The sequence below is a fragment of the Oryx dammah genome, unplaced genomic scaffold (assembly GCF_014754425.2).
Source record: "Oryx dammah isolate SB20612 unplaced genomic scaffold, SCBI_Odam_1.1 HiC_scaffold_20, whole genome shotgun sequence".
Lineage (NCBI taxonomy): Eukaryota > Metazoa > Chordata > Mammalia > Artiodactyla > Bovidae > Oryx > Oryx dammah.
In genome coordinates, this window is record NW_024070204.1 from 33,494,756 (window position 1) to 33,517,588 (window position 22,833).

The following is a 22,833-nucleotide window of genomic DNA, read 5'->3' on the forward strand; positions in this document are numbered from 1 at the left end:
AGAACCAACCAACTGTCCCCCTCTCACTCAAGCAGAAGACTTAGGGGTTCCTCCCTAGAAAAGACAAAAAAAACAGCAGACAAAGCTTAAAATGGAGGTTCTATAATGAAAAGATGGGCATTAGGTGAAAGTTTACGTACTCTGTTAGTTTCCTGCTGTTGCTATAGCAAATTAGGACAAGCCTAGTTCTTTAAAACAATACAGATTTATAATCTTAAATTTCTGGAGGCCCGAAGTCTACCCTGGGCCAGCAGGTCTGTGTCCCTCCTGGAGGTTCAGGAAAGACTCCATGTCCTTTCCTCTTCTAGCTTCTAGAGGCCGCCTCATATCTTGACCTGTGGCCCCGCATCACTCCAATGTCTGCTTCTGCTGTCATATCTCTCTGTGACTCTGACAGTCGCCTCTTTCTTTGTCCTGTGATGACCTTTGTGACGGCAGTGTGCCTATGCAAATCATCTAAGATAATCCCCCCATCTCAGATCCTTAACGTCTACTGGGTTTCTTTTGCCATATAAAGTACACATTTATAGGTTCTGGGCATTAGGATATTGACATCTTTAGGGGGCTGTAATTCTGCCTATCATGCATACAAAATATTAAAGTTCTGAGCACTCTCTACTCAGCTCACAGAACGGTGGCAGCCAGGTTTACTTCCTTTAGGCAGGAAATTATAAGATTTTTCTCTGGAGAGTCTGACTAATCCCAGAGAAGAGGAACAAAAGATACTGACAAAGGGATTTATTGGTGAAAGATCAAACCAGATGATGGTCCCCAATTCAAGTGAACATAGCCGCAATGAGCTTTTTACTGAGTGCCCCTTTCTTAAATACAAGCAGGTAATCAAGGGTCACCAGACATAAAAATTCAGTGATTGAGTGAGTGAACAGGAGGAAAGGAAATTGGAGGGAAAAGACTATACAGAGAGCTTAAGGTATATTTTATAAAATTATATGTATATAATTTATTTTCATATATAATATATATTTTAAAATTATATGTGTAATATGCATACAATTAATATATTCACAAATATGAAATGTCCATAAAGCAAAATCAGAATACTATTTTTTTAGAAAAAGCAACACAGAGCAAGAATAAGCTTTTAGAAATTTAGACTTTAAAATATCTATCAAAAGAATCAATACTGATTTAAAAAATCAATAGATTTGGAGAATATAATTGTGTAAATAGCCCAGAGCAAAAGAACAGAAGTGAAAAATATGAGAATATATAAGAAAACTCAGATGATCAATCCAAGAACCACTTCAATACCTAATAGAAGCTCTAGAGAAAGAGAATAGAGGGAAAAGATGGGATGAAATAATCAACAAATAAATCATTAAAATTCCCCCAAATCAAAAGACCTAAGTTTCCAGTTTGAAAGAGCCAACACAATACTTAGAACAATACATGAAGACAGAATAATACCTATGAAATCTTAGAACACTACGAAGAAAAGGTCCTATTGGCACGGAGAAGGGAGTAAAGTCACATGCAAAGAGTCAGGTGTCAGAATGACTTTCACAGTCACAACAAAAATCCTGTAAAAAATTGGTATAGATGATTTTATTTACAAAGCAGACAGAGACACAGATGTAGGAATATGCATGGATACCAAGGGGAAAAGGCAGGAGGATGGGATGAACTGGTAGATTGGGATTGACGTATAAACATTTGATAGTAGTAGTGTTAGTCGCTAGTCATGTCCGACTCTTTGTGACCCCATGGACTATAGCCCCCATGCTCCTCTGTCCATGGAATTCTCCAGGCAAGGATATTGGAGTGGGTTGCCATTCTCTTCTCCAGAGAAACGCTTGATACTATGTATAAAATAGGTAACTAATGAGAACCTACTGTACTGCACAGGGAACTCTACTCAATGCTCTGTGGTGACCTAAATGGGAAGGAAATTTTAAAAAGAGGGGATATATGTAGATGCATAGCTGATTCACTGTGCTGTACAACAGAAACTAAAATAACATTGCAAAGTAACTATATTCCAATAAAAAATTTTAAAATAAGAAATCAAAGGAGCAGTGCTTTTAACACTCTGAAAAGATTTCCAGTCTAAAACTATGTGCTAATATAAAGTATTGATTAAATGCAATGACATGATAAAAACATTTCCAACTGTAAACTCTCAAAATATGTCTCCCATATACACCCAGTCTCAGGATGCCTCTAAAGGAGGGGCTTTACCAAAAAGGGCTGGTAAACTAAGGAACCAAGAAACAGGGGCACCAACTCAAAGAGATGAAGGCAACCTCTAGGAAAATGGTGAGAGGATAGCCCAGAACGACCACAGTACACCAATGGCAGAAAAAAATCAGTCCACAATGGGGGAGGTCCCTGAAGAAATGCTAGAAAAGAAGTCTCCAAAAAGATGGAACTAAAAGCAATTGAATATCTCAAGTAACTGAATATTTTGAAATGATATTTAGATCATTTGAAGAAAGTTTGGGGATTGACTGGCACCTAATACGTGGAGAACTAAGAAAACAAAACAAAACGATGACACAATTATTAAATCCAGAGGAAACAAAAGTTGAGCAGTAAAAGAAAAGTGATCAAAATATATTACATGGTTACAGTGATGTGAATACTGAATACTGATGTAATCAAGCTTCTAATATAATGATTTTGGGAAGATGGGGGAATGAAAAATGTACACGTGTTGGTGGTAGTAGTTGAAGGGGTCAGAGAAATCTATGAAAGGAACCTAAATTCTTCCATGGTTTCAAACCACTAGCACCTAAACATAAATATAAAGAGGTATTAAAATTTTAAAAAGAGCCTGGAGAAGGAAATGGCAACCCACTCCAGTACTCTTGCCTAGGGAATCCCATGGACAGAGGAGCCCGGTAGGCTACAGTCCATGGTGTTGCAAAGAGTCAGACACGACTGAGCGACTTCACTTTCACTTTTCACTTTTATTAAAAATAGATGTATAAATATAAAGAGGTAGAGCTAAATGCCTGGTACTTGGTTATAGGCCAGAATACTGGAGTGGGTAGCCTTTCCCTTCTCCAGGGGATCTTCCCAACCCAGGGATCAAACCCATGTCTCCCACATGTGGGCAGATTCTTTACCAGCTGAGCCACAAGGGAAGCCCAAGAATACTAGAATGGGTAGCCTATGCCTTCTCCAGGGTATCTTCCCAACCCAGAAATTGCACTGGGGTCTCCTGCATTGCAGGCAGATTCTCTACCAACTGAGTTATCAGAAAAGCCCTGGTTATATGGAGGTTAACACAAAAGGTGGCTGTGAGTTGGACGCTGTTACTTCTGGGGACCCAGAAAAAAGGCAGAGAAAGGAGCAAGGAGGAGATTGCAATTTTTTTTTTCTAGAAAAGTCTTGTAGGACTATTTGGTTCCTTAAACCACATGAATACATATATATATATAAAACTTTGGAAAAGGAAAAACTAAATTTAAAAATAATTTTTTCTACCATTGTGTCAAATACCCATGATTGAAGGACAATTCTCATGCTCCTGACCAATGATAGACTTCTTATTGAGTTATATTGCTTAACAAGCATCCAGTATCTTATTTCTTGGATCTAACTGTTCTTTGCATAGAAATATATGGAAATAAAGGTGTGAGCAAGACAGATTCACTGGGTTCAGAGTGCAATAAAAACCTCTGAACGACTAAAGATCTTCTCTTCATAAAGCTGTCTAATCTATTGAAAGGCCTTTTATGTTCTTGTCCTTCACCTTTGTTCAAAACACTCCTTCACATCTCCAAACAAGAAGGCAATCTTGTGCATGATGCCTAATGATGGAACTTTGTTCTTCAGGATTCTAAGGTAATGTATGGTCCGTGTTAACAGTAAATATACACTCCTTTTCTCCCCGTTCTTATGTGTACCATCATTTTCCCCCAAATTTTGGGTGAGTTGTAAGGTCTTGTTCCCACCCTTTTTTCCCCCAATATATTTAATTAGCACTCAGTCTCTGACAAAAGGGCTTCCCTGGTGGCTCAGAGATTAAAGCGTCTGCCTCCAATGCAGGAGACCTGGCTTCGATCCCTGGGTCTGGAAGATCCCCTGGAGAAGGAAATAGCAACCCACTCCAGTATTCTTGCCTGGAGAATCCCATGGATGGAGTAGCCTGGTGGGCTATAGTCCATGGGGTCGCAAAGAGTCGGAGACAAGTGAGTAAGTCTGACAAAGCTATTTCATGTAGAAAATTAAGTGGAGGATTTTCAGTCATCTCGAAGGAGGAGGTTTGAAAGTATCCACTGAGTCAAAAGCAGATCTGGAAGAGAAGAAAGAGACAGAACGGAATGCCTTTGGCTGAGAGTTCCAGTGGGTACGGGGCCAGGCAGCTGCAGGGGCCCCAGGTTTCTGCTATATAGCTCCTCCCGCCTAGAATCTGGCAGACTGCTTCATCTTGCTTGGTAGTTTAGAATAGTTAAGGTGAAACTTCAGTTCTCCAGATTGGATAGAACCAGGCTAATGCAACTAGGGCCAAAAAGGTTGTGGAAACAATCTTGGCAGGAAAGACAGTGGCAACAATACCTCTGGGAGGACTGGGCATTGCCAAATGGGTCACCTCTAATTGCTACTAGGAGAATTATCCACTTGGACTGGGGCCCTGCATTTTCCTGGATCTCCCCATGTGTCTCTGCCACATCCTCTTTTCTCATTTCTTCTCCTGTGCACAGTCTCACCCCAAGCTCTAGTACTATCCTTTATGTCACTGTCCTTTTCTCCTCTTTCACTCGTGTCTGGCTCTCTCGACTGCTCAAAGCATGGATTTTGGAGTTATGAAGTCAGATAATCCTAGAGATGTGCTTTAAAAAGAGGGACTTCCCTGGGGCTCAGATGGTAAAAGCATCTGCCTACAATGCGGAAGACCAGGGTTTGATCCCTGGGTCAGGAAGGTCTGGAGAAGAAAATGGCAACCCACTCCAGTACTCTTGCCTTGAAAATCCCGTGGATGGAGGAGCCTGGTAGGCTATAGTCCATGGGGTCACAAAGAGTTGGACATGACTGAACGACTTCACGTTCACAAGGCTTAGCTCTCTCATCTCTCTTGGTATATATTTTCAAAGGGTTGTTATGAATGAAGAGTGAAGCAATGTGTGGATGTGTGACTACCTGGAACAGCTTCTTCAAAACTTTTTGGAGCAAGGCAGAATTTCTGTCCATCCATTTGCCATGTACACACACATCTCTACACATATCTACTTCGCTGGTGGCTAAGTCAGTACAGAATCTGCCTACAAAGCAGGAGACTTGGGTTAGATCCCTAGGTTGGGAGGATCCCTGGGAGAAGGAAATGGCAACCCACTCCAGTACTTTTGCCTGGGAAATCCCATGAGCAGAAGAGCCTGGCGGACTACAGTCTGTGAAGTTGCAAGAGTCGGACATGACTGAGCGACTAAACCACCTACACATACCCAGGTATATACATCCATATGTATACACGCATGCCTAAACCTGTGGCAATGTGTCAGAGCACAGATTGCACAGAAGACACTCAAAGTTAGCTTCCCTGCCCTCCTCCCCTCCAGTCCTATGACACTTCCGTCACCTATCTACCCTGTGAGCTCTGGGGAAATTTTCTCATTGTTCCTCAAAGTTCTTTCCTTTTCCTTTCACTTATTACCTTATTCTTATCCCTTATTCTTATTTCTTCTCACTTCTCCTTGTTGCACTCCAATTTTTATCTTTTAATATCAGAAAGTTTCAGAATTTAGGCCATGGTCATGGCCCATTGATAGTTTTAGAGGTCCTTGCTCCTCACAGTGTGGTCCATACAGAATAGCAACATTGACCGGGGACTTTTTAGAAATGCAGGCTCTTAGGCCCCATTCCAGACCTACTGCCTCAGAATCTGCATGTTTACAAAATCCACAGTTGATTTGTGCTCATGTTTGAAAAAAAGTCTTCTAGAGCACCTCTAGGTGTCTGCCCACTGAGACCAAATCTAGGAAGATGGAAGTGAAGACTCTTGGAATTTACAAGTCCTACAAGAGGTTTAGTGACTAAACCTCCAGACATTTTGAATAACCTGATAATGAATGAGAAAATAATTACTACTCAAACCACATACTATGATTATTTTGATTCAGTGTAAGATGAAGTCAAGGGCTACTCTGAAGACCTAAAAAGAAATGTCTGTAGTTAGGATACTGAAATCAGTCATTCAGATATACTGCTTGAAACAATGAATGATTTCCTTTCTGATGTATTTTCTCTCTTCTGTTTTAATAATATGTCTGAAATCTGAGTAAAGGAAATTTTTGTTTAGAAAATATTTTGGCTTGGGTTTACTAAATGTCCCACATGTTAAAATGCTTATTTCTGCAAAGCAGAAATTTAGCCTGAAAGCACAAACTACATTAAAATCATTTTGTCAGAGTTCAAGATTTTTCAGCAAGAATTTAAAACATCTAAAGTCTCAACTATAAAAATATCTTGTAGAAAAAAGATAAATTATGGCAGGTGATCTTAATCTCTGCATGGAACCTCAGGAAGAAGAGATGTAGAAGGTCTGAATCACAATCCTGATTTTAAATAAAGCTTCAAGTCTATAAATATTAAATAAATTATTATAAGATGGTTTGAACAAATGACAACTTACAGCCCCCAAAGAAAAAGGAATCTGTGCCAATTCACAATGAAACTATAGCCATAAGACATTCTGTACTCATCTCTAGCTATCTATGGAGGAACTCTGTAAAAATACAAAAATATGTCTTTGTAAAAGGAGATGGTAAAGCCACAGTCTTTGTTAACTATGATGGGACACTCTTTATTCTTCTTTATCAGATGCTTTGTACTGACTAACTTGAAGGTAAAATAATCAGGACCCCAGAGGGAAACAGACGGTTCTTACCAGAAATTGCCAAGCTGAGCCTCACAAAGCCCCAACTCAAGTTGAGGCACAGGGGAAATGGGTGCTACTGGAACAATTCTAACCGAGTCGTCCCTACTTAAGTTATAATCAACTGTGTACTATGAATGCAAGCATGTTGTAATAAACACAGTGTATGAAGTAAAGGGGGCTTCCCTGGTGGTTCAGACAGTAAAGTGTCTGCCCGCAATGCGGGAGACCAGGGCTTGATTCCTGGGTCAGGAAGATGCCCTGGAGGAGGAAATGGCAACCCACTCCAGCACTCTTGCCTGGAAAATCCCATGGATGGAGGAGCCTGATAGGCTACAGTCCATGGGGTCGCAAAGAGTCGGACACGACTGAGCGAATTCACTTTATGAAGTAAAAGGGAGCTTCCCTGGTGGCTCAGTTGGTAAAGAATCTACCTGCAATGCAGGAAACCCAGGTTTGATCCCTGGGTGGGGAAGATCCTCTGGAGAAGGAAATGGCTACCTATTCCAATAATCTTGCCTGGAGAATCCATCAACAGAGGAGCATGGCTGGCTACAGTCCATGGGGTCACAAAGAGTCAGACATGGGTAAACATCTGAGCATATTATTATATCAAGTAAAAGGAGAAAATACTGGCTCTTTTCAACACAATTGTGAATTTTTTGAACTATTCTAGATTTTTGTTGGAAATGGAGTTATAAACTGCCTACTCTAACAAATCTAGCACTTTTTGATTCATTGTGAGCACACACTTGAGAAAAAAGAATAAAACAAAGGAAGCTGTTTTTTTTTTTTTTTTTCTCATGGATAGCCCACTGATAGATGACTCATTTCAGAATGAGGCATTCTAAAAAGGACATTGGAGAAGAAGATGAGAAAACTCTCTCTCAACCCACTGAAAACAACCATTACCACCAAGAACTTTGTCTAATCCATCCCACTTTCTGAATTCATCTACTTTTATGCTGCTAATCTTCAAGAGATCCATTCATTGTAAATTCCAAAGACTTTAGACTCTTTTCTCCACTGGTTTGTGTTGTTGCTGTTGTTCAGTCACTAAGTCATGTTTGACTTTTTGCAAACCCATGGACTGCAGCACGCTAGGCTTTCCTGTCCTTCACTATCTCCCGGAGTTTGTTCAAACTCATGTCCATTAAGTTGGTGGTGCTATCTAACCATCTCATCCTCTGCCGCCCCCTTCTCCTTTTGCCTGGTTTGTATGTTGGTCTAAATCTAGATACAGATCGGTTTTGAAAAACCAAGACATAAAAATAAACTATCTGATGTGAGCCAGAACCAAAAAGAACCAGAGGTTGTATCACACAGAGACCCTACTACCCTTCTGGAGGTAGGACCAAGGCCCTGAAACACCTCACCCCAACCTCAACACCAAATCATTCTGCTTAGTTTATAATCCAGTTATATGGGACACTGGGCTATGGCCAGTGACTTGGTTTCATTTGCATTTTAGAATATGGAGATTTGCAGCAGAAACAATTCAATTGAAGGCAAATTCTCATTTCTTAAAATCATTTACTTCACTAATGTCATTATAGGGCTTCCCTGGTAAAGGACTCATCTACAGTGCAGAAGATGCAGGAAACACAAGACCCATCCCTGGGTCGGGAAGATCCCCTGGGGAAGGAAATGGCAAGCCACTCCAGAATTCTTGCCTGGACAGAGGAGCCTGGCAGGCTACAGTCCATTGGGTCACAAAGAGTTGGACATGACTGAGCACGCATGCATATGTCCTTATAAATATGGAAGTTCACAGATTTAAAAAAACAGAGAAGATTCATTAAGTCAATTGATACAGAGCATCTGGCAATGTCACTGTTGATCAAAATACAGTGATGATGGAGGAAGCTGGTTTTATATTTTGGGGAATTCTGTAATAGATCCCAAAAGACATGGTCATCATGTACTTTATCCTGGGGAATGATCAGTGAGTTGAACGGTTTCACCAAGACCTTCTTGTTTTCCAACAGATGTTTTCAACAGCCTACACAGCATACTCCATTAAATTTTACTATTGTTTCACTGTCAAAACATGACTCTTTGAATTATTTCTTTTTCTTTCTTCTTAAAACAGTACCATATGGCATGCCTATGCATATCGTGACTATTTTTTAACCTTTTGCCTTTTGAAATATTTAGCTTTACATGACCTAAAAGTTAGACCTTGCTGATCTCCCATGGTGCTTCTTTTATGCATATGTGTAATGTGAAAATGTATGTTTGCATCACACTTCACCTGTTATAAAACATTTTTAAATATATTAATCTTTGGTGACTAAGTAAATGACTACTGGTGGCAGAAAATGTGTTTTAAAAACCTAAACTTTGCCAAAAACCAGACTGAATTAAAATTCTATCTCCTCAACTAACTGTGTGAGCTAAGGCAGGTCATTTAACCCTCTGAGCCCAAATTTACTCATCTGTAATTAAATAGGGATAGTAAGACGACAAAGTTGTAAGGATTAAATGAGGTAATATAGGTAAAATGCTAAGCCCAGTACCTGGCATGTGAGAAATGCTCAGTAAACTGCAGCTCTTACATGATATAATCCTCAAGAGGTAAGTTATTAGACCCTTGGATCATGAGAGAACTAAGGTTTCAGAATTACAAAATGTATACAAGGTCACACAGCTAGTACTCAGAAATCTTGGACTAAAACACGTGAGTGTGTGTGCGTGCTAAGCCACTTCAGTCGTGTCCGACTCTATGCAACTCTGTGGACCGTAGCCCACCAGGATCCTCTGTCCACGGCAGGAATCCTGCTCCAGGCAGGAATACTGGAGTGGGTTGCCATGCCCTCCTCCAGGGAATCTTTCTGACCCAGGGATTGAACTTGAGTCTCTTATGTCTCCTGCATTGGCAGGCAAGTTCTTTACTACTAGCATCACCCAGGAAACCCCAAAATACATGAGAGCCGACTCCAGAGTTCATGGGTTTTCCGCTAAGGAAGGTTCCCTCTTAGCCTAGTTAAATGTCCACTTCACGGTTTTTCTCTCATGCTGTGATGCCCCTGTGCTGCAGTGGCCCTCCCGCTTCTGTAGTCTACGTGAGACTGGTCGATCTGTCAGCCCAGACTATGTGTATCTTCCTGCACTTCTGTTTTGCCATCTGTAAACATGCAAGATGCTTCACTTACTCTTACCACTTTCTGTTTGTATTCTGACTTTTAAAAGGTTTATTCGAGAATATGGGCAGGCAAATGGCATGGTGAGCCGAGCAATTTAAAACCTCCAAGTCAATACTTTATTTTCAGCCCCTGGCAAAAATGACTCAGAAGAATGCATTACTTTTGGCAAAACATACCCAATTTCTCCACAATTTGAAGGTGTTATTTTATCTATAAATATTACATAGAGAATATAGACTAAGTATGCTTTTGTGATCAGGTTACCTGTCATCTTTAATGACGTCAATATGTGTGTCAGCAGCAAATGTGCGCCCTCTGGATTGACAGTGCCGGAAAGGGCTGTTGGCTCTTCCTCTCCACCCTTCCTTCCTTTTTGCCCGTGGGGTAATAAAGATGCAGAATGTGTCCTGCGATGTTCCTAGTCCACTCAGTGCCATTTGGAAATACATATTGCATTTGACAGCATTTATAAATCACATATTTTCCCCTCAGAATAACTTGCAGTGTGAAAATGCTTCCATATGTTAGAAGTGGGTCTCTCCATTTTACTGAGGGAGGAGGGAATGGAAATATAGTCTGGGTCTCATGCCATGGTGAAGTATTGTACAGGTTTAAAATGACGTCTGTTAATTTTAAGTAATTCTCTAGTGTTCTCTGCACTGCTAAAATTGAATAGGTGATTTTGACACAAAATACCATATTAGTAGTAATTAAATCACTCTTCACAAAGACTATTAATAAGTCAACATGGCTGAAATGCCACTGCATAGATTGAATCCAGATAAACTGAAGCTGTTCCTCTTCAGTACAGAAGCATCCTATTTTTAAATTCCCCCATGGACTCCAAGATTGGATAGCGAGGCTTGACTGCTATTTCTTACAAAAATTCCCAAACTTTTTTCCTTAAACATGCATCTCTTTGCCCTGAGCCTTTGAGCTAGCAGGAGAAAAGGCTCATTGTTTTTCCATTTCACAGGAATAAATGGATCTTATTCCACTGAGAACAAGACCTCGGAGGCCTAACAAGAAGAAAGGAGCAGAGCTGCCACCCAGCCTGCTCACAAATCTGGACATCTCCAACCCCATTCTCCTCCTGGGAACTGGCAGAAGCACCCCCCAAGGTCAGCATTCACCTTCACCTTCCGCTGGTGAGAACTGAAGTGCCCTGTGAGCCCTCAGGCACAGAAATGGAGCAGGGATACTGGGCTGCCTGCAGGGGGGCTCAGCTCTCAACGTCTCACTGCACTGTGTCAGAACTAGTTTGAGAGAAGTGAAGGCCAGGTAGCAATTTGTAAACCTTCCCAGAAACATTTGATCATCGTGCTAAAGAAGATCACAGGAGAAAAACCTCCCACTTTTCTAATGCATATGACTTGCAAAAGTCTTTTAAAAAAAAAACTGAGGACAATCCTTTACATGTATTCATTTTCTTTCCTTCAAGCTTTTATGATCATTGAGCTATTATGACAAGTCAAGATAAAAGGATCAGATGAAATATTATAATTATGTGACATCTTTTTTTAAAGCATTTTTATGGTGGAAAAATATACATAGCATAAATTTTACCATCTTAGTCATTTTAAATACAGTTCAGTGGCGTTAGGTATTTTCAAAATATATTATGTCACCACCATACATCTCAAGAAATTTTTCAGCACCCCAAATTGAGATTCCATATCTGTTAAACATAAAGTCCCCATTCCACTGCCCCCACCAGCCCTTGGTAACCATTGTTCTACTTTCTGATTCTGTGGACCTGACGACACTAGGTACCTCATATAAGTGGAGTCACACAAGCAAGGTAACGAACTTTATCTTGAGCTTCAGCCTTAAAACGTGAGAAATGTTCACAATTATAGAAAGAAGTTTGCTGCATCTATTATGGTCTTTTTTTGGTAAAATTTGTTTTCTCTTTTTCTTTCCTTATCTTTAAGTTTGTTTTCCACAAATCCCTCTAAACCCACTTTGCTTCATCCCACTATCAAAACAATCACTTCTACTAATTAATTTTAGCTTACTCAATTTTCAAAAAGAAAAATGGCACATAATGCCAAAGATTGAGAATAAAGGTCCCTATAACAAAGTTGGTCTTGTGGAACAAACAGAACCTTATAGTCTGTGCCACTAGCATATGTCTTATCCACTCTCGGCTTATAAAAACACACGTGCACAAATCTTTATCTGCAATTTCATCTCTCTGCAGACAACTAAAGTTTGGCCAATTATTTCTTTTTTAGGCAATTATTCTTGGCTAATATATAGAAATACTGACTTTAATCCTGTTATCCTGTAACCTCGTGAACTCATTTATTCTAGTATTTTGGGGGATAGAGGTAGATTCCCAAGTATTTTTCTACATGGACTATCACTTGTCTGTGAATAAAAAATGTTTTATCTCTTTCTTTCCAATATGTAAGCCTTTGTTTTCTTTTTAGCTTAGTACACTCTCTAGGATCTCCAGTATGATGCTGAGTAGAAGGGATTACAATGGGTATCTTTGTTTTCTTCTGGTCTTATCAAGAAGGCCTTTGGCCTTTCTCTCAAAACTGTGATGTTAGCTGTTGGCTTTTGTAAAGTTCTTTATTTGGTTGAGGAAGTTCCTTTTCATTCCAAATCCTTTTAAAATTTTTACATGGGTTGATGTTGAATTTTGACTGTTTTTTCTGCATCTTTTTGGCACAGTGTTGTTTATAATATCCCCTTATTATCCTTCTAATATCTGAAGGACCTTCATATCATTCCCAATATGTTTTTGTCTCTTTTTTATTGATAAATCTAGTTAGGATTTTATTAGCTATATTAATATTTTCAAAGAAATAACTTTTGGAAAATGGAATATTTCCACCTAACTTTGGTTTTAGAAGTAGAAAAATGAGGGGTTTTTGTTTGCTTATTTTTACTTACTTTTTTTTTAAGTCTAACTTCAGAAATGTAATTAGGGATGGCTTTGAAAAGTCACAGTTTTTTTTTTTAATTGTGGTAAAATATACATACCATAAATGTACCATCTTAACTGGTTTTAAGTATACAGTACAGTAGTTTTAACTTTTTTCACATTGTTGTATAATCAATCTCCATAATTCTTTCACCTTGAAAAGCTGAGACTGTCCTTAATAATGATCAGTTCAGTTCAGTTCAGTTCAGTGACTTCCCACTAACCCGTCCTCCTGCCACTGCCCAAGCCTCTGGCAATTCCTGTTCTACTTTATGTCTTTATGAATTTAAACAACTCTACAATTCTCATATTAGTGGAATCATACAGTATTTGTCTTTTTGTGACTAGCTTATTTCATTTAGCATAATATCCTCAAGAATCATCTGTGTTGTAGCAAGTGTCAGAATTTGCTTCCTTTTCAGTCTGAATAATAGTCCACAACATTATATAATAATCCACAATAATAATAATATACAATAATAATAATCCACAATAATCCAACAACACAAGAGAAGACTCTACACATGGACATCACCAGATAGCCAATCCCAAAATCAGATTTATTATATTCTTTGCAGCCAAAGATGGAGACGCTCTATACAGTCAGCAAAAACAAGACCGGGAGCTGACTGTGGCTCAGATCATGAGCCCTTTACTGCCAAATTCAGACTTAAATTGAAGAAAGTAGGGAAAACCACTAGATCACTCAGGTATGGCCTAAATCAAATCCCTTATGATTATACAGTGGAAATGACAAACAGATTCAAGGGATTAGATCTGACAGACAGAGTGCCTGAAGAACTATGAACAGAGGTTCATGACATTGTACGGGAGGCAGTGATTAAGACCATCCCCCCAAAAAAAGAAATGCAAAAAGGCAAAATTGTTTTCTGAGGAGGCCTTACAAATAGCTGAGAAAAGAAGAGAAGTGAAAGGCAAAGGAGAAAAGGAAAGGTATGCCCATTTGAAGGCAGAGTTCCAAACAATAGCAAGGAGAGATAAGAAAGCCTTCCTCAGTGATCAGTGCAAAGAAACAGAGGAAAACAATAGAATGCGAAAGACTAGAGATCTCTTCAAGGAAATTAGAGATACCAAGGGAATATTTCATGCAAAGATGGGCACAATAAAGGACAGAAATGGTATGGACCTAACAGAAGCAGAAGATATTAGGAAGAGGTGGCAAGAATACACAGAAGAATGATAGAAAAAAAATCTTCATGACCCAGATAATCATGATGTTGTGATCACTGGACTAGAGCCAGATATCCTGGAATGTGAAGTCAAATGGGCCTTAGGAAGCCTCACTATGAACAAAGCTAGGGGAGGTGATGGAATTCCAGTTAAGCTATTTCAAATCCTAAAAGATGATGCTGTGAAAGTGCTGCACTCAATATGCCAGCAAATTTGGAAAACTCAGCAGTGGCCACAGGACTGGAAAAGGTCAGTTTTTATTCCAATCCCAAAGAAAGGCAATGCCAAAGAATGCTCAAACTACCACACAATTGCACTCATCTCACACACTAGCAAAGTAATGCTCAAAATTCTCCAAGCCAGGCTTCTACAGTATGTGAACCATGAACTTCCAGATGTTCAAGCTGGATTTAGAAAAGGCAGAGACACCAGAGATCAAATTGCCAACATCAGCTGGATCATTGAAGAAACAAGAGAGCTCCAGAAAAACATCCACTTCTGCTTTATTGACTATGCCAAAACCTTTGACTGTGTGGATCACAACAAGCTGTGGAAAATTCTTCAAGAGATGGGAATACCAGACCACCTGACCTGCCTCTTGAGAAACCTATATGCAGGGCAGGAAGCAACAGTTAGAACTGGACATGGAACCACAGACTGGTTCCAAATAGGAAAAGGAGTACGTCAAGGCTGTATATTGTCAGCCTGCTTATTTAACTTCTATGCAGAGTACATCATGAGAAACACTGGGCTGGAAGAAACACAAGCTGGAATCAAGATTGCCAGGAGAAATATCAATAACCTCAGATACACAGATGACACCATCCTTATGGCAGAAAGCGAAGAAGAACTAAAGAGCTTCTTGATGAAAGTGGAAGAGGAGAGTGGAAAAGTTGGCTTAAAGCTCAACATTCAGAAAACTAAGATCATGGCAACCAGTCCCATCACTTCATGGCAAATAGATGGGGAAACAGTGGAAACAGTGGCTGACTATTTTTTTGGGCTCCAAAACCACTGCAGATGGTGACCGCAGCCATGAAATTAAAAGATGCTTCCTCCTTGGAAGAAAAGCTGTGGCCAACCTGGACAACATATGAAAAAACAGAGATATTACTTTGCCAACAAAGGCCCGTCTAGTCAAAGCTATGGTTTTCTTAGTAGTCACATATGGATGTAAGAGTTGGACCATAAAGAAAGCTAAGCACCACATCTATGATGGTTTTGAACTGTGGCGTTGGAGAAGACTCTTGAGAGTCCCTTTGACTGCAAGGAGATCCAACCAGTCCGTCCTAAAGGAGATCAGTCTTGGGTGATCATTGGAAGGACTGATGCTGAAGCTGAAACTCCAATACTTTAGCCACCTGATGTGAAGAACTAACTCATTGGGAAAGACCCTGATGCTGGGAAAGATCGGAGAAGGCAATGGCACCCCACTCCAGTACTCTTGCCTGGAAAATTCTATGGACGGAGGAGCCTAGAAGGCTGCAGTCCGTGGGGTCGCTAAGAGTCAGATACGACTGAACGACTTCACTTTCACTTTTCACTTTCATGCATTGGAGAAGGAAATGGCAACCCACTCCAGTGTTCTTGCCTGGAGAATCCCAGGGACGGGGGAGTCTGGTAGGCTGCTGTCTGTGGGGTCACACAGAGTCGGACATGACTGAAGTGACTTAGCAGCAGCAGCAGCAGCTGGAAAAGATTGAAGGTAGGAGGAGAAGGGGATGACAGAGGATGAGATGGTTGGATGCTATCACTGTCTGGATGGACATGGATTTGAGTAAGCTCCAGGAGTCATGATGGACAGGAAAGCCTGGCATGCTACGGTCCATAGGGTTGCAAAGAGTTGGATATGATTGAGGAACTGAACTGAACTGAATAATCCACTGTATGTATTTTGTTTATCCATTCATGTGTTGATGAACACATGGGCTGCCTATACCTTTTGGCTATTGTGTGAGTAAGTATCTGTTTGAGTCCCTGCTTTCCCATCTTTGACGTATATACCCAGAAGTAGAATTTCTGATTCATAGGGTAATTCTATTTTAAAATTTCAAGGAACTACCATACTATTTTCCACAGCAGATGCATGATTTTACTTTCCCACCAACCGAGCATAAGGGTTCTAATTTCTCCACTCTTAACCACACTATTGTTTTCTGTTCTTTTTTTGTTTTTTTTTTAATAATAGCCATCTTAATGTGTATTAGGTGGGAAAAATGAAGTTTAAGTCACTAGATTTATTTTCTAAATCCTCACACATGTGCCATCTATTAGGAAGGCTTATTATGGAAAAGATTTATGTCCTGGGTGCGAGTTTGAACATGATAAATAGATAGAATATGAGTTTTCCCCTTCCTGATAATTTTTAAATGGTCTATATTTGTTTCTATTAATACCAGCCTGTGACTTTAAAGGCTTTGCCGATAGAACAAAATTGTCTCTTTGAGGTTCCTTTTTGGTGAAAGAAAAGTAGAAAAATGTATGTAGGTCTTCTGGAGACTGAGGTTAATAATGATCAATAATGTAATCAACCATGCCCACATTATGAAATCCTATATAAAAACTCCAGACACCAAGCTTGGTGGAGCTTCCTGGTCTTTGAACTTACTGATGTCCTGGGAGAGTGGTCACCCATTCCTGCGCTCTGTATTTTGAACTGTGATGTTGGAGAAGACTCTTCAGAGTCCAGATTCCTGTGGTCTGGACTTTCCTAACCTTGTGCTATATATCTCTTCATTTGGCTGTTTATTTGTATCCTTTATAATAACATGGCAATCATGAGTATAGAGCTCTCCTGAGTTCTGCGAATTGTTCTAGCAAACAATTAAGTTAAGACCTGAGAGAGTTGTGAGAAACCTTGAATGTGTATCGGGCCAGGCAGAAATGTAAGTATCTTGGAGACACCTGAAAGTTGTAACCAGTATTTGAAGGGAGGCAGTCTTGTGAGACTGAGCCCCTAACTCTTGATATTTTTGCTAACTCTGAGTAGTGTTAGAATTGAACTAAATTGTAGGACACCCTGCTGGTGTCAAAAAATTGGTATCAGAACATACAAAGAAAATCAGGAGGTATCCCAATGCCTCTTGGATCTGCAGAGGTTTTCTAATATGGACCAATGAAAAAAATTAAACATTGTAACACTAGGAATTGTGGATTTTATAAGACAGCTACATAAAGCAAATAGTACATTGAACGTAGCTTTTAATAACCAGGTGACCTTGGAGAAATCACTTGACTTTGAAGATTCTCAGTTTCCACATCTTTAAAAACGAGGATAATGATGCTTTCCTATAATAGTTAATTTTTTGTCTGCTTGGCTGCACCACAAGGCCAGATAGTTGGTCAGATGTTATTTCCGATGTTTCTGTGAGAGTGTTTTGAATGAGACTTACTTTTAAACTGGTGAACTTTGAGTAAAGTAGATTGCCCTCCTTAATTGTGGTGGGCCTCATCCAATCAGCTGAAAGCCTGACTAAAACAAAAGACTGACCTCTCCTGGGAAAGGGGGAATTCTGCCAGCAGACAACATTTGGACTTCAACTGAAACACTGGTTGGATCCTCACATTGGTCTCCAACCTGCTGACCCACACGACAAACTTTTGACTTGCCAGCCTCCATAATCGCGTAAGTCAGTCCCTTAAAAATAACGTCTCTCCCTCTCTCTATATCTGTGTCTTTATCTATATCTACATCTACAAAAGTACAAAGTGGAAGTTGCTCAGTCATGTCCAGTTCTTTGCGACCCCATGGCCTATACAGTCCATAGAATTCTCCAGGCCAAAATACTGGAGTGGGTAGCCTTTCCCTTCTCCAGGGGATCTTCCCAACCCAGAGATCAAACTCAGGTCTTCCGCATTGGAGGCAGATTCTTCACCAGCCAAGTCACCACGGAAGCCCATCTATATCTACATCTATATATGAATTTATTGATAGGGCTTCCCTGATGGCTCAGTTAGTAAAGAACCTGCCTGCTGTGCCGGAGACCCTGCAATGCAGCAATCCTTGGGTCAGGAAGATCCCCTGGAGAAGGAAAGGCAAGCCACCCCAGTATTCTGGTCTGGAGAATTCCATTGACAGATGAGCACTGTGGGCTACAGTCTATGATGTCTCAGAGTTGGACACAACTGAGCAACTAACACACACACACACACACACACACATATACAAATATACACACACATATATATACACATAGGGGCTTTACTGGCTGAGACAGTAAAGAATCTGCCTGCAATGTGGGAGACCTGGGTTCAGTCCCTGGGTTGGGAAGATCCTCTGGAAGAGGGCAGCAACCCAGTCCAGTATTCTTGCCTAGAAAATCCCCATGGACAGAGGAGCTTGACAGGCTATAGTCCATGGAGTCACAAAGAGTCGGACATGACTAAGTGACTAAGCACAGCACAGCATGTACACATAGAATATGTATATATGTACATGCTTTGAAGTTAACAGAGTAGTTTCACAGACATTATCTTATTTAATTCTCATAATAATCAGGTGAGGTACTGTACTAGTCAAGTTTCTTCAGAGAAACAGTACAATAAGATGTATATGTACATGTGTACACACACATAGGCATACGTGCCTGCATGTATGCCTGCATGCCTGCATGTACAGACACATTATATACATGTATACACATATGTTTATATATATACATGTGTGTATAATTAAATAATGTCTGTGATGCTACCCTGTGAACTTCAAAGCATTGTAAAACTGATCCCCTCTAGGACATGTAATGTGTACTGAACGTTGTTGCTGCTGCTGCTGCTAAGTCGCGTCAGTCGTGTCCAACTCTGTGCGACCCCATAGACAGAAGCCCACCAGGCTCCTCTGTCCCTGGGATTCTCCAGGCAAGAACACTGGAGTGGGTTGCCATTTCCTTCTTCAAACTGAACGTTGTGTTGAGTCTTTATATACATTTAAATTAATGTCTACAAATGTGGTCTCAGATGGACGTTACAGACAGATGGATCTGAACTACCACAGAAGAACCGACAGCAGAAAGAGTAGTTTTCTGGACTTCCATTCTGGACTAGTATAGCACCTGTTTCCATACAGCGGAAATAAAGTCTATGTGGACAGGAAAGCACGTGGCTTAGTTAGCTTAGTTCAGCGTACTTACCCAGCATCTGGCACAGCGTTTTGCATAGTCATTGTCCAGATAACTGCTGAAGAATAGGTGGCTTTATTTATGTGATCCCCGAAAAAAGCATATTTTGTGTGTGACTAGGTGGAAAGCGTTAGATGCCTCAGACTTAACATAAAGAACTATAGCCTCTAGCATGGAGGATTGGAAAGTGCATATGTGTTGAATCTGCTCGTGCTGCAGAAGAGTTAAAGGTCCATTAATCCTAATCTGTATGCTGGAATCTTAGTCTGGCTGGGATAGGCGAAAGCCACTCACTCAGAATACCTCAGTGAATAAATCCACAGCCAGCCCTCACTCTGAAACAAATGGCTTTGCTTCCTTGGGCCTTTGCTGAACTTTGCTTGAGAACAAGGTACAAATATAGCTTGATGGAAAAGTCAGAACCGTTACACTGAATAAATGCTTATAAACTCCAGAACTATAACTGGAAGGCAAACTCTGCCCAGTGTCATTTGTCAACTCAGATCTCTAGATGACATTTCTTGTTGCAGTCAATGGACAGTCTGAATTGAGCTAGCATGCTTCACAACTTTATGGATTGTGGTTTATGTGGGCAGATATTTTGAGACTCAGTTGTGGAAGAATATGGTTGCTTTCAAAATATTCTAGGCAAAAGCTTTGGTCTGAGAAATGAGACCAGACTTCTAATCTTGTTGATATTTTGGGAAGTATGTCATCACAGTGATATTTCCAGGCTGCTCTGGATATGGCCAGTAAGGGAAAGACCATCAAGACAGTCTGCCTTAAATTAAGACAACAGTGGGATACTATTTTCCACTTACAAAATTGGAAAAAACAACTTGAAAATAATACCCAGTATTATTGAGACTATAACTCTACACCACTGAATAGAAGGCCATTTATCCCCCTCCAAAAAAAATCTTTAAAAACATGCATATCATTTGACTCCAAAATTCCACTTCTGAGAATGTTTTCCAAGAGAATAATCTAATCTTAGCAACAATTTACCCATTGGTGTATGTTAAACAAGTGTTTCTTGTAATAGTGAAAAATTAGAAATCACTGAACTATCCAGCAGTAGTGAATTACCTGAAAGAATTTAACTGTATTCATGTGAAGGAATAGTATGCAACTGTTAAAAATAAGGTTGTAAAAGAATATATAATGACATGGGAATTTGTTCATACTCAATTGTTGAGTTAAAAAATAGTTTGCAAACTCTATGTACAAAATAAGTCTATATTTGCTTTTTAAAAATTAAGTAAAAGAATAATCTATACATGTACATAGAAGAGAGGCTAGAAGACATACATTAAAGTTAATAGCATCTGTTTAGGTGGTAATTTTTGTAGGTGATTTTTACCATCTCCTTTATGCTCCCCCTAGCAAGATTTCTGTAGTAAATATTACATCAACAATTGTGAGAGGTGGAAGGTAGCTTTCACCAATTCAAACAAAATGAATAGCAAACAAAAAAAACATAAAATGAATTAGAATTGTCCATTAATAGAGGAGCAAGTACATTTTATAGTGCTATGATTAAACCCTGGCACATCCTAAGACTTTACATTCTAAGGCAGTTAGTTCAAAATGATTGATATGAGTCACGATGGTTCATAAGGGTCTTAAAATTTTTTGCTATTTTCACTTAATATGAAGTATTTTCTACCCACACTGTGCTAAGCCTTGGACAGCATGAAGTCCAGGGACTGAAGCAGGGAGATAGCTTGACACATTCACATGAATGCCAGGACACAGATGCCACCTTACGAATGGGAAGTTTCAGCCCTTCAGACAACACACTCCATGCTACTGAAATCTGAAACTGTGTCTGTAGAAAAAGAGCGAGCTTGTAGCCAGATCGTATTGAGGGTATTGAGAAGTTAGAAATATCTGGGGTAAATCCTTAACATTTGGATGGTGATGTCACCCATGACACCCAGCCTTTTCTTGGTGTCCCTGACAGAATGGACTGAGGGATCATTCTGTCTATTCACGTCAGCCGTCTGCTGCTAATTGGTGCAGCTGGCTGAGCAGTGGATCTGAAGTTTTAAGACTGATGGTGAAAATGGCTGCAAGGTAGATAGTTCAGTCTGAAGGAGTGCCCATCTTGTGAAATGTGACACTTTCCCCAGTCTGTCTTCATTTGTTCCAGAGCCATAAGAGGGAAAGACCCAAGAAGGTATTTATTTTGCCCATAAATGAATGAGCCAAAGATTTAGACAAGATTGGGCTCTAAATCCAAAAGGGTACCATTAGTGGTTGGACAAGGGAAAATGTCCAGACTAACTTTAAGCCATTCTTAACAGATTTCCCCTGTAGCTGATTCAGCCTTGTCTAGATAGGTGTTTTGAATTACACAAAATCCAGAATACTCTAGAAAAATGACAGTGGCTAGAAATGTAACCACATAAGTTTCAGAATGACAACTCCAAGGACTAGGCATTTTCTATGGTCTTCTGTAGCCCTTTAGAAACCAACAGTGAATCCAAGTAAACTCACCCTTAGGCATCACTGTTATGTCTATTCTCAGAGTTTAAAAATGAAAGATTGCAAAACATTTCACAACAGAGATTCACAACAGGTACTTCCCCTGCCCACCATCCTTCCAAGAATGCAGATGGACAGGAGGTCACAAAACACACCACCCATTAGCTTGACTGACTCACCTTGATGTTGCTGTTCCTCAGGAAGCTTCAGTCTACAGGTGTGCAAACTGTTGCATAGGTGGCTACTGCCTTTTCTTTGTATGGTAGACATGATACTGGCAGTATGGCTGTGGCTCCAGGACAGCAGGGTAGCCCTTCCCTCGGCCTGTCACCTAGAAGGGTGTTCACACGTTACCCAGAACTACAGAGGTACAAGCAGGTCTTGTCAACATTTACTTCTCTAATACATTTCCAAGTGCTTCATAGTCATGACTCTTGAAATAAATATTTACCCACTTGTAGCTTCTCCTACACATGGAGATTAAAAGCACAATTAATTCTTCTTTTATTTCAAAGCACATTGAAACTTCCCCTCTTACAGTGTAAAATCCTGCAAAGTAACCCTTTTTCTAAGAGATTCTAGTTTTGCAATTATTGACTCCTTCTGCTGATGTGAATCTAATGTCCTGAGTATTTAGAGATGACTGCAGAGTAACACATACACAAAGGAAAGAAAAAGTGCTACTGAGTTAAATCAAGTGATTTCTAAGCCTGGTCTGAGTTACCCTCCGTGACAGCCGAAAGTGAACAGTTCTTAAGGGAGGCTGGAAGAAGGAGGAGCCGAGTGGGCTAGGCTGATTAGCATAAAGAGGCAGGCGAAAAATGGCATTAGAGTTGCTTTGAATGATAGTGACCAAAGCAGGATTCTAAAAAGATACCCTGTATTGCAGTAATCACATATCTGACTTCTGCTGCTTTGTTTGTAATTAAAAGGAAAGCTCAAAGCAGGAGTTTTTACCGCATGGCTATTCACTTGTGTACGTGAAATCTAAGGGAACTGCTAATGAGCTCATGGAAATGTACTGCTAGAACTTTTAACTTCTGTAAACACCTCCGAGTCTTCAGAAGGGGGCAGCTTTAGAGCCGCCTGCTGCCAAAGCAATTATTTGGAATTCGG

The 22,833-nt window shown here is 40.0% G+C and overlaps 1 protein-coding gene across 1 annotated transcript in view; it reads right to left on the minus strand.

Moving 5' to 3' along the window:
- RANBP3L (RAN binding protein 3 like) overlaps nucleotides 1-22,614 on the minus strand; it is a 55,194-nt gene extending 32,580 nt beyond the window's left edge. Inside the window, exon 1 of the mRNA XM_040262335.1 lies at nucleotides 21,897-22,614. Within this exon, the coding sequence (XP_040118269.1) occupies nucleotides 21,897-21,987 (91 nt within the window). The 5' untranslated portion in view covers nucleotides 21,988-22,614. The remainder of the gene's footprint in view (nucleotides 1-21,896) is intronic.
- Between the last annotated feature and the right edge of the window lie 219 nt (nucleotides 22,615-22,833).